The 18,190-nt window shown below is 36.8% G+C and overlaps 1 protein-coding gene across 2 annotated transcripts; it reads right to left on the bottom strand.

The window, feature by feature from the left end:
* Nucleotides 1-8,146: 8,146 nt before the first annotated feature.
* Nucleotides 8,147-17,862, bottom strand: LOC128544633 (sterile alpha motif domain-containing protein 9-like). 2 transcript variants are annotated; one of them, XM_053514871.1, is made up of 4 exons: nucleotides 17,607-17,862; nucleotides 16,000-16,070; nucleotides 13,515-13,565; nucleotides 8,147-13,440 (listed from the first exon to the last, which is right to left on the bottom strand). In XM_053514871.1, the coding sequence occupies exons 3-4, from the start codon at nucleotides 13,516-13,518 to the stop codon at nucleotides 8,840-8,842; spliced, it is 4,605 nt and encodes a 1,534-aa protein (XP_053370846.1). In that variant the 5' UTR covers nucleotides 13,519-13,565; nucleotides 16,000-16,070; nucleotides 17,607-17,862; the 3' UTR covers nucleotides 8,147-8,839. The 2 variants fall into 2 exon arrangements, with proteins under 2 accessions (XP_053370846.1, XP_053370847.1); XM_053514872.1 differs by having other exon boundaries at nucleotides 8,147-13,437.
* Between the last annotated feature and the right edge of the window lie 328 nt (nucleotides 17,863-18,190).

Below are 18,190 nucleotides of genomic sequence, written 5' to 3'. Positions count from 1 at the left end.
GGAAAAACTCCCTGAGATGGTAATAGGAAGAAACCTTGAGAGGAACCAGACTCAACAGGGAACCCATCCTCATTTGGGTGAAACAGAAAGCAGTAAATAATCTGCATTTATACAGTGTGTAGGGTGGGAGGCAGTTCAGCTATAATAGCTGATGTTAATTGATGTTAATATGGAGTCCAGGTGGTTATTGAAGACCCAGGTAGACTTGTAAGAAGTTCCAGTCATGAACTATCGAACTGTCAAGTCCCCAGAGAAACAGTTGCCAACACCAGTCAAGGCCAGAACCATTTTCTAGGTAGAGAGAATCATTCCCAGACACCAGACGCATCCCAGAGAGACACACGGGGCATCCATGTGACGAGATCTTCAGCCAGAAGCGGGGCACCAGGACGGGTCAGACAGGTCCGGAGGGCAGAGGGAGTCTGGATCACTGGCAGCTCAGGAACGACATGTGTAGCTCGACAGAGAGAGAGAGAAAGAGTGAAAGGGGGAGACAGGAGGAGAGAGGAAAGAGAAAGGGGGGGAAAGAGAAGAAGAAGAGAGATGGCAGTTAGGTATGGTCACAGTCACACAATGTATAATGTGAATGTATATTAACTGTAGAGTGCAAGCAGAGACTCCGGCAGGACTAACTATGACAGCATAACTAAAAGGGAGAGCCAGAAGGAAACACAAACATGAGGGCTTCCTGAGATGTAAAGCAAACAATCACCTCACCGTCAGCAAACCTGAGTGATCAATGAGAGTGAGGAAGACAGCATCCAAACATACCAGTTCACCATAATACTCTACGTCCATGAGTCCCCCAGATCTGCTCCTTTACCTATGGAAAATTTATTTATAAAAATGCTTGGCTAAATAAATAGGTTTTTAGCCTGGACTTAAACACTGAGACTGTGTCTGAGTCCCGAACACTATTTGGAAGACTATTCCATAACTTTGGGGCTTTGTAAGAAAAAGCTCTGCCCCCAGCTGTATTTTTCATAATACGCGGTACTGACAAGCAGCCTGCATCCTTTGATCGAAGTAGGCGTGGCGGATCGTAAGACACTAGCAGTTCGCTCAGGTACTGCGGCGCGAGACCATTTAATGCTTTATATGTCAAGAGTAGTATTTTGAAATCAATGCGAAATTTCACAGGGAGCCATTGGAGTGAAGATAAGATAGGGGTGATGTGCTCATATCTTCTGGTTCTAGTGAGGACTCTCGCTGCTGCATTCTGGACTAGCTGAAGCTTATTTATGCATCTAGCTGAACAACCAGACAGTAAGGCATTACAATAGTCCAACCTAGAGGTGATAAAAGCATGAACTAGTTTTTCTGCATCGTTTAGCGACAATAAATTTCTTATCCTGGCAATATTTCTGAGGTGAAAGAATGCTATCCTGGTAATATTATCTACATATGCTTCAAATGAAAGGCTGGAATCAATAATCACACCAAGGTCTTTCACTGTTGCATTTGATGGAACAGAAAGGCCATCTAAAGTTACGGTGTGATCTAAAATTTTACTCCTAGCTATATGCGGTCCTATGACTAGAACTTCTGTCTTATCCGGATTTAGCAGAAGGAAGTTAATTAGCATCCAATTTCTTATGTCCTGCACACATTGCTCAATTTTAGTAAGCTGTTTTTTCTCATTAGGTTTTGCTGAGACATATAACTGTGTATCGTCAGCATAACAATGAAAACTAATACCATGCTTACGGATTATGTTGCCCAGAGGAAGCATGTAAAGGGAAAAAAGCAGTGGACCTAAAACTGAACCCTGCGGAACGCCAAACTCCACTAGAGAGCATGCAGAATAATCACCATTTAAGTCTACATACTGATAACGATGGGTCAGATAGGATCTGAGCCAGGAGAGGGCTGTACCCTTAATTCCTACTACATTTTCTAATCTGTGAAGAAGAATAGCGTGATCAACGGTGTCAAAAGCTGCACTGAGGTCAAGTAATACAAACATAGTTACACAACCCTAATCAGAGGCCAATAGAATGTCATTTGCTACTTTAACGAGTGCTGTCTCTGTACTGTGATGAGGCCTAAATCCTGACTGATACAGTTCATGTATGCCATTTCTATGTATATATGAGCATAGCTGCTCCGCTACTATCTTTTCCAGAATCTTAGAGATAAATGGGAGGTTTGATATTGGCTTGTAATTGGACAGCTGACAGGGGTCGAGGTCAGGTTTCTTAATTATTGGTTTGATAACTGCTAATTTAAAAGATTTTGGAACATAACCAATGCTGAGTGAAGAATTAATTATTCTCAACAGGGGTTCTGTTATTGCTGGTACTATCTGTTTAAGAAAATGTGTCGGTACAGGATCTAATATACAGGTTGATGAATTTGCAGAAGAGATGAGTGAAATTAGTTCATTCTCTTCAAGGGGAGTAAAGTATTTTAGGTTCTGGTCTGACATGGCTAGATTAACATCTGCATCAATTACATTGTTCGGTTTCAAAACCTCAATTTTATGCCTAATATTTACAATTTTATTATTAAAAAAGTTCATGAAGTCCTCACTATTGCATGATGTTGTTGTGGAGATTTCTGCAGTGGTCTTATTTCTGGTTAATTTGGCTACAGCATTAAATAAGAATCTAGGATTATTTTTGTTATTTTCTATAAGAGTGGAGAGATATGTTGATCTAGCTACACTAAGAGCTTTTCTATAGTTCAGGATGCTCTCCTTCCATGCTATTTGAAATACTAGTAATTTAGTTTGACGCCATATACAGTACGTTCTAATTTCCGAGCGGTCTGTTTTAAAGTGCGCGTGTGATCGTTATACCAGGGAGCAAGTTTCTTATCTCTAATAATTTTTCTTTTAACTGGAGCTACATTATCTAAGGTATAGCGAAATGTCGACTAAGTACTAAGTACTAAGACCCTAAGTACTTAAAATCCTGCACCTTCTTTACCTCTGCTCCCTGTAGCCTCACCGATCCTCCTGGGTCCCTCTAATTTACACACATGTAAGAGAGTTATATGAAATTTAAAAAATAATAAATAACACGTTGGGACACTAAGCCACCTATAGTGCTTCATCATCACATCAGCCATTCTTGAGAACTGAGACAAAACATTTTTAATTTGAAAATTAATATGTACTAAAAACTTAACATATATTGTGAGGTGTGGGGTTATCAAACCCTGTTTTGGAATAACCTCCCAGTTGTAAATATTTTCTACAATTAACCATTTTTAGTGCTTTACAGGATTTTTGTCAACACCATCAGACATTGTAAACTGTCATATAATTATTAAAAAAATTTAATGCAGCACCTTCTAAAAGTATTTATTTAGAATTAAAAACTGATTCCTCTAAGCTATTACAAAAAATCCATCCTTGAATTTTACCTAAAAAGAATAAAATAGTAATTCAGTAAAATATGAATAAAATCTTTCGACTTGTTAAGAAATTTAATAATATGATTAGAAATACAGTATTTTGGGAACACTTTACAAAAAAAATTAATACAGAAACACCAAAAATTCCTTAACATTTATATTTAAAACAGAACATGCACTTATCAGCCTTCATGTCATGGTGTGGGCATCACAGGCAACTATGAGCTTTTCTGTCATACTATGGGCGTGTCACATGTGTACCAGACACCCATACAAGTAGGCAGCTTTATCATCAATTTTCTGTCGTAATGTAATCGTGTCACAGGCATTCCTTCATGAATGTAACAATAGGCAGCGTCATCTGCTGAGAAAACGGGTACATCAGGAGGGCTACTGAACCTTGGATCAGACACCAGAGCCTCTACAGTGACAGGTGCATACAACAGGCAGAAGTAAGGGCTGCCAATACATTGGACACTTCATTTGCAAGTTATGGCAGGCTTCAGGATTTGCACACGGGTTTATTCACTGATCCGCTGGTAAACCTCATGTGCATGGGCTACAGTGAAATCTCGGATTGCGAATAACCCATTTTGCAAGTGTTCCGCAAGACGAGCAAAGATTTGTAAAAAATTTTGACTTAAAAAACGAGTCTTGGTTTACAAGTACCGAGTATCATGTATCACACATGCGCTTCATGTTTTGACGACGAGTGTCACATGATCACAACTCAGTCAATGGTTTTTCTCTCTTTTGCACTGCGGAATTGCGGGTAAATGTCTCCCCTGCTCGGTCTGTACTCTTTATTATAACATGTGTGCGCGTGTGTGAAAAGCAAAAGAAAGTCACATTAGAGAGGGTAAAGTTCCCTTTAGAGAAGTTAAAGATCCCCCTCCTCCTCGGCCCTTCACCCACACATACTCACACACCCACCCACCCCCTCCTCCTCTCACCTTCACACACCTCCTCCTCGCGCCTTCACACTCTCTGCTCTACACAGAAACACTGCAGCAATACTTTTCAAAGATAAAGTGCAGGTTAATTTGTTTGTTTTTGTTAGTTTTTTTTACTTTACAGCAGTGATTACATTAGCGTGCGCTCACACGAGAGTTGTTAGCCTTGTCTATTGGAAATTTTTCCGATAAAACAGTCTTTCCGTTAATATGTGTGTGTCTGTGTCTGTGTCTGTGTGTGTGAAACTCAAATAAGAAAGGAGGAAATGTTACTGTGTAAGACAAGAAGAGAGGAGGAACTGATTTCTTCTCTCCTCTTACTTTTGCTTTTACACACACACACACACACACACACACACACACACACACACACACACACACACACACAGCGCCTGTGCGCATAAACAGTAACACTTATCTGTCAGAACTTTTTTTTAAGGTAAAGTGCAAGTTAATTTGACTGATTTTTACTTTATATTTTGTATTAATTATTTTTATGTATTTATTTTTTGGGGCTGTAAAACAACAAATGTTCTTTTCCATTATTTCTTATGGGGGAATTTGCTTTGGTTTATAAGTGTTTTAAAAGACAAGCCTGCTCCGGAACTAATTGTGCTCATAATCCAAGATTCCACTGTATTGCTTTTTGTTGTAAACATTTATGCAGCATTTAACACTTTGAAATAAATTTTCACATCTTCAAAAGATTTTTCAAATAAATAAGTTTTAGCATCAAACATTTTTTAAATCCAGCTTTCAGATTATTAAAACCAATGAATTGTGATTTAGTGGAATGGTGGTTAGCCCTGTTGCCTTCAACCTCTAGGGTCCGTGTTCGATTTCCATCTTGGGTTTATGTTTATTATTAGTGGGTTACCTCCAACAGTTCAAAGACATAATGTGTGTGTGTGTGTGTGTGTGCCCTTTTAAAACAATGAATCTGCTTTAAACAAAACAATAAATTAATATTAACAGGAAATTAATAAAAAACGGTTTTTTTAATGTAAAAAGTATTTTAAGTAATGAAATAAAACCTACTTTAAATGTATTTGTCAAGACTGTCACAAAATAAATTACCACCATCAGATGAATTTTCTGATTGTGTTGTAGCCTGGCAATGTTGACAAAATTCCATGTTATGCTAGATAATGTTGAAAATGTATGTGGGAGCAAGTTTGTTTTTGCTAGATGCATATTTAATGTGCTTGAAATTCATACATTTTTACTAAAAATGACTCCAAATTTAATATAATTTAAAATATACAGTGTAGACATGCTGTGGTTGTAACCACAGTAGTACAGTATCAATTTCAAATCTTAAAATTATTTTAAAAATAATAAACTTACATGAACCTGACAAGAACATTTAAACAAACAAGGAGTGATGAAGAGGTTCTTAAAATTTTAGTTGATCACAAGATTGCCTGACTATTTTTTAGAAATGTCTGACAGTGTTGACAGAAACTCAGAACACAAATTCATTAAATTAAAGTTAAAATAATAATAATAAATTAATTTTTAACAGTCATTAATTAATTAACATGTACTTATTTTACTTAGCAGGCAAGTGAATTTTTTTTAATTATTTTTAATCAGTTTTTTAGCTATTTGCTAAAATTCATTTTTAAGTAGGATTAAAAAAAACTTGTTTTGTGCTTTTTAAAAAAAATTTTGTTATGATTTAGCTTATAAAATTGTTCATAGTCAAAATATGAATTATTTCTGTGCTGGACATGTCTTGTCCCAGTTCTTATGAATGATTGGCATTCATTAGCATTATTTTATCAGCATAATGTAAATGTCACAGAGTTTGTTAGGTAGTTTAATATTAAATACATGTAAATATTTTACGGTATTTATTGTTGTTCAAGTTTTTATTGTTAAACCCTTACATTCTTTTAGTGTTAGTGTACATACTTTTAACCATCAGTTAGTGACCATCAGTTACTAAGGTCAGTCAAAAAGTGAGGATAATAAACCATGGAAGTGGGAGACAGTCTTGCAAATCTCATAATTTTCTCTTAGATTTCCACTTATTCTGCTTTAGAATATCAGCTACGTTAACTTATGGGTTCTGGGGTTGAATCCCACATAGAAATCTAGTATAGGGTGTACAATCCATCGCAACACATACCAGATCAGCGTTTGGAAAACCATTGGGAATACATCTACTGTATGTGTTAGGAGCTGGTTAGCTTTGTAGCTGTAAATAAAAGAACACGGATGGTTTAGAGATTTTTTTGGAATGACTTAAAAGCTATTATTAAGGCGTCAAAGTGTTTTTTAAAATGACGTTACCCATGTGTTTTTTTGCTGAATTTTTTTTTGACTGGTTTTAAATGTGGGTTTTGGCAAGCAGATGCTCTCATCAGTATGGTGGAGCGACGGATAGAAAGAGAGTGGAAATACAATTTGAATGTGTGAGAGCCTAAAAAGCGGAAAAAATTAAATTTGAACTTAAAACAAAGTTTTACACTCAGGTTTTTGGCATGAAAATAATGGCATGCTACTTCAACTCCTCCAATTAAAGTGACTAGTCTGTTTAGGTCTGCCTTCTTGTTACACGGCATGTGAGTGACAGCAGAATGCCGTGAAAGAAGTAGCGGAATGAAGGAAGTAAATAAGTTGTATGACTGAATTTTTCACTAATCTCTGGCCTGATTGGTGAATTAATAATTAATTATTAATCTGAATGCAGGGGAAATATATGCAAGTGAATCGCCGTCTTTCACAAATGAGAGTGTGTATGAATTGAGATCATACTTTTTTTCTGATTAATCGCAGAGCCCTAAATAGAACAGCTTTAAAGAAATACCATGTCTTAATTCACACACTTTTGCAAATATACACACATACAAATTAGAATTTATATAATTTGGACAATCTAAAAATAAGCAGAGAAAAGAAAGGTGAAGGGTTCTAATGGATAGAATGGAAGAATAATGCATGAAAGACCACACACCTATAATCCAATGATGCTGATGATGGACTTTATGTGCATTAAAACAAACTTTGACTAAATTTATTTGTTCATTGGTAATTATATGAATTTAGTTTTTGTGATACGTTGTGTTAATTAATTGTTCATTTTTGTGATCATTAGTTAAAAAAGCACACTTTTAGACTTTAGCAAAAAAAACTATATTTAATCATTTATTCAATATAGTAAAATTTTGTTTTGTTTTTTGTTATATATAAAATAGGAAAATAAATGTATGTAGTCATTATTAGCTAAACAAAAAAATAAACACACATTTTATTAACTTTCTTGCTTACTTGCTTTCTTAAGCTTACTGTAAGCTTACTTAAATAATTCTTTTAACTGTGTAAAGCTGCTTTGCGGCAATGAAAATTGCTAAAAGCGCTATACAAATAAAATTGAATTGAATTGAATTGAATTGAACTTGCTTACTTATCAGCTCCAGCAAAGAAAATTGTCCTTGATCACATGCCCCAGTTTTGAGTGTGTTCTTGATTATTTACTGTATTTATATTTCATTGTGACTGTGTCTTGCATCTGTTACGTTTGAGTGTTAGTGTTTGCTTCATATTTTTGAGCTAATGATGCTGTTATTCTTGATATTTTTCATGTTTACTTATGATGCAAATGAATTAAAATTTGCTCTTACAGCCACCTTTACGTCTGACACAAGTTTAATATAAACATAAATTAACTATTCATTAGAGATTAATACATTTTTATTAAAGTACACAAAGGATGCAAAGGATAAATTGTATTTTATTACAGTACAAAAAATGCATAACTAATCAGCAATAAAAATAAATCTTATTAACCTTTTAGTACATCACAATATATGTAAAAACACTATCCATTTTTATTAAAATGTGCTGAATATTATTGACGGTCATCGACTCATCCAAGACCTCATAAAAGAACTCATTGTTCATAATTTAACAATAAGAAAGAGTAAAAAAATGTCATCCATGGGAGAGTTCCTAGGTGAAAGCCACTGCTGGCCAAAAAGAACACAAAGGCTTGTCTCATTGGCCAAAAAAACATCTTGATTATCAACAAGACCTGTGGGTAAATATTCTGTGGACTGATGGTCCATAGAGGGACATTGGAAGGTATGCATTCTGTTAAATATGGTATAAAACTAACAGAGCATTTCATAAAAAGATCATCATACAAACAGTCAAACATCGTGGTGATAGTATGAAGGGATGGTGCTGGATGACTTGCCATAATTTATGGAACCATGAATTTAAGCTCTAAGGCTCTAATGCACTTGGCTCATAAAGCAGGACAATGATCTGAAACACAACAGCAAGTCCATCTCTGAATGGCTCAAAAAAAAAATGTATTAAATGAATGTTAAGGTTTTGGAGTGGCCTAGTCAAAGTCTGGACTTAAATCTTGACATTCTGTAGCATGGCCTTATCAGTTAGGCCATTCATGTTTAAAAAACCCTCCAAAGTAGAAAAAACAATTAGAATTAAAACAATTCTGCTAAAAAACGTGGGCCAAAATTGGGTGGTGCCCTCCCATTGGGTTAGAAATTTCCTTACTTTCTTACTGTGACATTGTATGCTACAGGACCTCTGAACGTAAACCCCAGATAGAAGGTGACGTTTTCATTACCATAGGGCACTGAGTGTACATAAAGGGGATGAACTGGGAACTTTCTTATCTTAGGACCCTCAAGGTACACAGTTCCTTCTTCTGTCCAGCCAGTCACACGTTTAAGCACCGCAGCAATTTCTTGGGTTTTCCACAATTCTCCTCGGAACCATTTCATACGCTTTTCTGAAACTGTGGGAAGTTTTGTAATATTTTCAATTTTACTCTTGTGGACAAATTTATCATATCCAGTTCCATTTCCCAAGAAGAAATGGGTGTAAATCCTCCTCCTTCTATGAGGGATATCCTTCATTTTGGTCCAGTATGTTTGCTGGAGGTATTTGAGAGTAGTCAGAACAATTTCATATTTGTCTTCCTTTTCACGAGCAGTGTCATGCTCCTCTGGCCAAAACAACAAGATGCATAAAAACAGAGCACTTGACAGGCATCTTGACTTGTCATGGGGGAAAAGGTTGCTGAGTTTTTGGAGATCACTTACGGCAGCCAGTTTAGGCGACCTGGCTGAGACTGAACTTAAAGCAAAATGTGAGGCTATGTAGTTGACAAGATCAACCTGATGCATTTTGGCAGCCATTGGATTCTTTGGATACAGTGAAATGATGTCCTCTAAGGTCTTGACCTTGTCCTTATCTTTCTGGTCAAGTATGTTAAAGATTGCTGTGAGGTTTCCGCCACCAAGCTGGTAAATAATCATGCGTTTAATAAAGGGGGTCATATTAGCTGGATTAGATTGCCAATGACTAGGCACTGCACTGAGTGAAGCCTCACTGAAAAACTTACCATAAACAGAAGACTTGGTTACCAACCAATGCTTTGGGTGAGTTACTGTCAACTCACAACTTATAGCGGTTTCTTCCTCATCTGTATTTTGGTCTGTCTGGAAATAACTCAAGTCCTCTGATATCCACTCCAGTGCTTCCCGCATTGTACCCTGAAGTTTTTTGAGTTTGCAGTGAAAGTGTTCCCAGGGTTTTTCGACCTCTTTTGGTATGTAGTCTGTAAGAAGGTAGTTGAGGAATTCAGAACGACCATCACTCTTGTTTGAAAATGTGTGAAGTGAGGAAATTAGCTTCAACAAGCTGCATCCCACCTCTACAACTGCAAAAAATCCTGAGTTGTTCATTGATTCAATGTCTGCAACTGCTGCCTTTTCACATTCTTGGAAGCATTCAATGGCTTTAAGTGCCGTTTCAATTGCACCTGCTATGTTCTCTGCTGTTTTGCGAGTCTTTTCCATGGCTTTGCATTTCATTGTGAACCATCTTCTGTACACCTGGCCTTTGGTGTCAAGGATATAGGAGTTGTTGGGCATTTTACTTGCCGCAATGTCTGCCCAACGTTCGGCCTCTTCAAATTTTTCATGTCTGTATGTAAGTCGAGCAAGTTGCTGAGCAAATAATGCATCCTTGTTGAATCTTTTGTATGCCTCATTGAGCAACTCAATTGCTTTTTCTGGTTTTTCATTTTCTCTTACATGTTCAATGAGGGGAGAAAAAAAGCTGTCTGATTCATCACCTTTGCTTATCCTGTAACGTCTCATGAACAATGCACGAAGGAACTTCATGTAATCTTCTCTTCCAAATCTGTGTTCAAAAAGCACATCATTGTTAAGGAGATCAAGTGCAAGGTTACTTTGTTGTTGCCCGTCACCCAAAAGCTGATGGAGAATTTCCTTTGCAACAAGTGGATGAATGATTCTGATAGATGTAATGTAGGTCCTTTCATCTCTTAAATGTATAAAGACTAATTTGGCCTGTTCACTAAGAGAACGCTCAAAGGCATGTTGTCGAAATCTGTCCACTCTAATAGATAAAGCAAGAAGGGCTTCACAATGTGACTGAGAAATGAAAGAATCCTGGACATAAGTGTTGAGCAGAGCTACATAGCGAGTAAGTTGGGTAACGACTGATGAATGATCAATGTCTTGTAATAAATGCATTACAAACTGTTTCACATATTCAGCAATGATCTTATGATCAAATTCCTCACTCATCAAGATGAACGTCAGGATGAACTCTGGCTGGTACTGTTGCTCAAGTGTTCGCCGTTTACCTGCAAATTGCCTTTTCTCTTCTGCAGAAAGTTTGTGAGTCACAGAAACATTTAGCAGAGGTGACCCCTTACACAGATTCTCTGGAGTATAGGATCGTCTACAGCTGAGCAGAATGAAGCATGGTATTCCAGGTGGAATTCTCTTGGTGTAGACAGCTACTTCTAATTCATTCTTTAAGTCTTCCAAATACTCTTTGTCACAATCCTCAATAAGTAAGAGTACAGGTAAGCATTTCTGTGGATCCTTTTCCTCATACTCCCTGAATTTAACAGCATGTTCAGCAACTATTCCAGCAGAGTAAGATGGTTTCACTACTGCACACCTTAGGTCCTTTCTTTGATTCCAAAGGACCTGCCTTGCTACTGTACTTCCACCACTGCCTGGATGGTGGTATATATTGATGTTATCAATGGGCATCTGATCTAAACTCCGTTTAAGAATGTTCTTCAGAAGTTTTGTCACTTCATCATACGCATCTCTTTGAATCATCTCCCCAACAAACTTTTTCTCTGCAAGCCAAAAGTTCATCCATGTCACTTTTCCTCCAAGGTAAAACTGCCTCTCAATTTCTTCTTTCTCTGAGTCAATGAACTCGGGGCTGGTGTCATCACACTGGTTAATACCTACAATCTCCAAGGAACACATCCTTTCCTCCTCACATGTCTCAAGACAGCATTCCCCTTTGACATAAATGGGTAAATGCTTGGTTGTACGAGTGGTGTTGGTCTGGACTCTCTGGAGAGTTGCATTGACATGACTCATTTTCATCCCCACGACACTTGAAATGTTGACAGTTTCACTGTCACAAGATCCATGTGCAAACGTCTCCCATTTTTTAAAGTTCTCCTCTGATTCTGAGATGCATATGATGTCTTCATGACCTTCCATGTCAGTGAAAAACTCATAGAATGTGTTCAGAAGAGGTGTCTCAACAGGAGAGGTGAGAAGAAAGATCACAAGAAAGGTTCCTTTGGGCAATACATCCTTGCAGATTAATGACACGCAGTCCTTGAGGAATGTTCTCCTTGTTTTAGACCAAGTAATTTCATCCAAATACAACTCGTTACCTTTGAAATCATTTCGTCCATTGCAGAAAATCCAGCTTGTTTGTTCAAACAAATGAAGTTGACTCTCAAATTCTCTAATGCTCATTCCACTTGCAATTTTGTAGTTTTGCATGAAATGGAGGTTCACAGCATGGTGCTTAACATATTCATGACATAACCCAGACACCATGGAATCTGGGTCAAAGTCAAACACACAGAATGTCTTCATGTTTAGTAAGAAACCAATGTGTTTTAGATCTTGCTTTGGAAACTTGTTTGTAACAAGTATGTACCATTTATCCTTTTCTATTAGTTTTTTCCCACCTGTTACAAGCATGGTGAGTTTTCTTCCAAGATCTTGGCTAGGGTCTGGGCTTGGTAAACATTGTTCTTGCTCTGCCTCTTCTCTTCGAGCATCTCTGAAATTAAGTCCTTGGTAAAATTCATCAGTTTCAACAACTGGTTCTGTTTTGGATCCAACCCTGCGATAAACTGTTTTCTTTTCATATTCAACTTTATTGGATGTCTCTTTAAAGTTGGGCAAGCGGACAGAAAAAACTCTATTCTTCACAATGCTCACGAAAGGTACAATGTCAACTTCAACTACATAGTGTTCATCTTTGCTATTTTGGTCAACTACCAGAATAAACTCAGGTGGTCGAATACACTGCCTTACAAGCTCGCTGTCAGAGGAGGAAAAACTTTTTTCAATGTGATCTAGCGCATCGACATACATGTCCTTTTCCCTAATGGGAATGCCAATGATTTCACCATGCACATAGCCAGAATTCTCCTGGCTGTCCATTATACCAAAGTGTATTGTGCCATTCGTTCTAATGTTTATGCATCCCATGGCAAATTTTAAAACTTCCCTTGCCAGCTTTGCTTGAAGTCTTTGGCGGTCCAAAGAAGCTGCAATAGTAAATGCCTTGTACTCATGACATGGTGTTATAAGATCAATGACACCAGTTTCAGGATGAAGAACATTGTGCTTCACATATATAAAGTCAATGCCTGTTTTACCAAAAGGTCGTGGCTTCGAATCTCTTTTTGTTTTTGGAACAATCAAAGAATCTTCTTTCTCCTCTCCTTTCTGTGGACTTCTAGTTACTGACTTAGTCTTGATGGATGCTGCTCCACGATCACTGTTTTCAGCAGTCCTTTCGCGTGCATTATCCTTCTGCTTCTGAGACTTTTGTAAGGTATTAACTAGCTCATTTCTTTTCTTAATAATCAAAAGTGCTGGACCAGATTTCATTCCAGTCTCTTTTTTCAGAAAATCCTCTGTGATTTCAAGAAGTATTTGGCCATCTACTTCCTCTTCACTAAGTTTTTTAATGTAAGTTTCTTTTACTCCTATTGATGTTAACCAGCTGCTCACCATGGACTCTGTCCATTTTTCAACTGGAGTGCTGTAAAGGTCTTCTGTATGGAAATAAAAGGTCAAATCACAACATAAATTGACAATAAATGCTTTTTTTTAATGTATTAATACTTACCCATTATGTCTTCTGGACAGTCACTATGCTCTACAATTCATCCTCAGGCACCTAAGTATACAATAAGTAATGTATAATATTATAATATACATAAAATATAAAATTGTTACATAAAATAGGTATGTTTTTAAATTATAAAGTTACACAGTAGTGGACTATGTCCACTTGCATTATAAACAAGTCATACACTTTACCCTATTGTTCAGTAATATACGTAAACTGAAGTTTTTCACTTTTGGGTTGTTATTTTATGGACAACTGTAGCATGACAAAGATAATTGTTTACTAAACTACATGAGTGAGTAAAATGTTAAATTTAAAATGTACGTTGGTTGTTGATTTATTGATTTTGAGTTTTTCACCAATTTCTTGTTAAAAATTAAAATGTTCATTTACATAAGAGGATTCATAATTATATTATTGTTTTCATAAAATCTTATATTTTAAGGGAAAAAAAATGTGTATACTATTTGTCATAGTCAGTGTGTACAGTCGTTGCCAAAAGTTGGAATGACACAAATAGTAGTTTTCACAAAGTTTTCTGCTAAACTGCTTTTAGATCTTTGTTTCTGTGATGTACTGAAATATAATTACAAGCATTTCACACGTTTTAAAGGCTTTTATCGACAATTACATGACATTTATGCAAAGAGTCAGTATTTGCTGTGTTGGCCCTTCTTTTCGGGACCTCTGCAATTCGACTGGTCATGCTCTCAATCAACTTCTGGGCCAAATCCTGACTGATAGCAACCCATTCTTTCATAATCACTTCTTGGAGTTTGTCAGAATTAGTGGGTTTTTATTTGTCCACCTGCCTCTTGAGGGTTGACCACAAGTTCTCAATGGGATTAAGATCTGAGGAGTTTCCAGGCCATGGACCCAAAATTTCGACGTTTTGGTCCCCGAGCCACTTAGTTATCACTTTTGCATTATGGCACGGTGCTCCATCGTGCTGGAAAATGCATTGTTCTTCACCAAACTGTTGTTGGATTGTTGGAAGAAGTTGCTGTTGGAGGGTGTTTTGGTACCATTCTTTATTCATGGCTGTGTTTTGGGGCAAAATTGTGAGTGAGCCCACTCCCTTGGATGAGAAGCAACCCCACACATGAATGGTCTCAGGATACTTTACTGTTGGCATGACACAGGACTAATGGTAGCGCTCACCTTTTCTTCTCCGGACAATCCTTTTTCCAGATGCCCCAAACAATTGGAAAGAGGCTTCATCGGAGAATATGACTTTGCCCCAGTACTCAGCAGTCCATTCACCATACTTTCTGCAAAAAAACAATCTGTCCCTGATGTTTTTTTTTGGAGAGAAGTGGCTCCTTTGCTGCCCTTCTTGACATCAGGCCATCTTCCAAAAGTCGCCTCACTGTGCGTGCAGATGTGCTCACACCTGCCTGCTGCCATTCCTGAGCAAGCTCTGCACTGGTGGCACTCCGATCGCGCAGCTGAATCCTCTTTAGGAAACGATCCTGGCACTTGCTGGACTTTCTTGGACGCCCTGAAGCCTTCTTAACAAGAACTGAACCTCTTTCCTTGAAGTTCTTGATGATCCTATAAATTGTTGATTTAGGTGCAATCTTAGTAGCCACAATATCCTTGCCTGTGAAGCCATTTTTATGCAACGCAATGATGGCTGCATGCGTTTCTTTGCAGGTCACCATGGTTAACAATGGAAAAACTATGATTTCAAGCATTACCCTCCTAACATGTCGAGTCTGCCATTCTAACCCAATCAGCCTGAAATAATGATCTTTAGCCTTGTGCTCGTCAATCTTTTCACCTGAGTTAATGAGACGATTACTGAAATGATCTCAGCAGGTCCTTTAGTGACAGCAATAAAATGCAGTGGAAAGGTTTTTTTTGGGATTAATTTAATTTTCATGGCAAAAAAGAACTATGCAATTCATCTGATCACTCTTCATAACATTCTGGAGTATATGCAAATTGCTATTATAAAAACTAAAGCAGCAACTTTTTTAATTTATAATATTTATCTAATTCTCAAATCTTTTGGTACTTTTATCGTGGCACGTAACAGTTTAACTGTTGTTAATATGAATATGAAAACGAAATATGAAATGAAAAGTGAGAGCGAGATAGGGATAGTTGGGGTTTGGGTTTGTCTAAAATCAAAATTGAGCTGCAAAAAATGACATTACCATAGGTCTTAATTGTTGTAAGTTTTCCTGCCCCGCCAACTGACTGTAAATTTCGTCACCTGGGAACATGAGTAAAATATAATAAGTAATTGGGGCCAAAGTCCAACACCCTCTTTCCGTGCAAAAATGCATTAATCAATAAAAATGCATTAGTCAGTTGAGATTTATGACAGGAACTAATTTGTACTAAATACCCTGTAAATTTGAAAGTTACTAACTCGATTTAGCTCAGTGGAACTTCAACAAATCAACAAGTCTAACAAATACTGTCAGATACAAAAAAAAACAAAGATAAACATTTATATGAACAAATTACTTACAGTACTTAAGTTAAACAAAATTCCCCCAGTTCTCTCATGCTGACTTGTCCGTAAACAAGACACAAGAGGACCTAATAAGAAAATGGATGTTAGGAAGTTTGAGCTTACAATACAGTGGTTCATGCATTACTTCATTGGGCATGTGATATTTGTCATCGAACTTGCCTTCCACACCATCAGATTCATCAATGCAATTTTCTAGCTTTTTAGTGTATTTGGCCATGTCAAGAACAATTTCAAATAGAGACGCTTTGGTTCAAAGGGAACTGTGAACAGTTTAGGGAACAAGTAAACAATGGTTCATCATTGCTTGCAAGAAGTGGAGATGCAAACTTTCCCATCAGTCATTGCATAAATGTGAAGCTTAAAAAAAGGATTTACAGTGGAACATTGGATTATGAGCATAATTCATTCCGGAAGTGGTCTCGTATTTCAAAACACACAATCAAACAAAATAATGGAAACTTAGATTATTCGTTCCACAGCCCCCCACAAAAAAAACCCCATAAAAATAACGATTACAAAATATAAAGTAAAAATAAAACAAATGAACCTGAACTTTACCACTGAAAATATCTACAAAACAAGAAGCGCATGCGTGGTACTTGATACTGGGTACTAATAAACCAAGACTTATGCATTTTTCAAGTCAAATTTTATTTAAAATTTTTTGCTTGTCTTGTGGAACACTCGCTAACAGCGTTACTCGCAATCCAAGGATCCACTGTACATACATTTATTATCATTATTACCTAGGATGACATAATATTAATATGATACAATAAGAATTGGTAACTAATGTAACACTTTAATTTAAAATATATACATTTAATCAGTGAGTCATTACTATTATATAAATCTATACAAGAATAATTGTTTTGTATACTGTATCTTGAAAAATTATTTATTTACGAGTTATACACGTTTAGCAATAGTATACATTTTGTAATGATATTAAAATTAAAATAATATTAAAATTAAAGTATTAAAGTACAGTATATTATAAAGAGTAGAAAGAAATTAATTTAGGTACACAATTTTAAAAAACGACAAACTTTGACAAACATTTCTTCAGTGATACACAGGGGCGGGACTCGCACTCAGAAAATGTCGCACTCAGGAAATGTCTATCAAACTATGGTAATAAAAGGGTTATCAGAGCCTAAGCTACAAGCTTAACCCACACCCAGATTTTGTTAATTTTCTTCTATATAAACGCATATCTGACATTATAGTATTAAATGATACAACAGTAGCCCTAATAGGGCCCTCCTGTTTACGATTTGCAGTAAATTTAGAAGCTAGACCAGACAACACAGTGTTGTGTATTTCCATAAATGGGCTGTAGTGCACAATCCGTCCTGCAAGCTATCTCTATGATGCAAATAATTTTACATATATTTCTAATAACCCACGTGTTTCGGTCTATGTTTTTAAAAGAAGTTAAAACATATATGAATAATATTTGCCCCTAAGGAAGCGATATTTGTTTGTTTCTTTGTTTATTGTTTTTTACATAAAATGATAACTGCAACTCCTGTCATGTTCATTTCCTCCACAAAAGCTTCGCAGCAGTATTACAGAGAACAGTAAAAACACATACTCACTGCTGGTAATAAACAGCACTGGTTGTTCTAATGGCGACGCTTCCTTTATAAACTCCGACCTGATTTCCTGGTTCGGTCCGTTTGGATCGCAGGCTGTGAGGGAGACAGGAGGAGACTGGCTGTGACTCGGACTCAGATTAGAGACGTCATCCAGCACATATCATGTTAATCCTCTCGTTACTCAAACATGTCCTGTTTTCTGTAGTTTGGTGAACGGATGTACAGTAATCTAGTAATGGCGAAGATGAAGGGAGGGAGGGAGGGAGATGGAGTCCCGCCCGCTCGGTGCTCAGTAAGCTTTCGTTTATGTGAAAGTGAAAGTTACAAGGCTCGAGCTCACACGCCCCCACCGGCCCGGTCCAGTTCACATGTTTCTGCGCCACAGGTGGAAATAATTAAGCCGCTATTTAATCTTGATAATGAAGGCATTGTTTAATATATATATATATATATATATATATATATATATATATATATATATATATATATATATATATATATATACTTTATTGCGTATTTGGTAATGTGTTGTTAGGTAGATTAGATGAACTGGCCAGCTGAATGAGACCTGGTGCACGAACCAT

This window comes from Clarias gariepinus, chromosome 16 (genome assembly GCF_024256425.1).
Source record: "Clarias gariepinus isolate MV-2021 ecotype Netherlands chromosome 16, CGAR_prim_01v2, whole genome shotgun sequence".
Lineage (NCBI taxonomy): Eukaryota > Metazoa > Chordata > Actinopteri > Siluriformes > Clariidae > Clarias > Clarias gariepinus.
The sequence above is the reverse complement of the archived record's forward strand: the minus strand, read 5'-3'. Positions and strand labels throughout refer to the sequence as shown.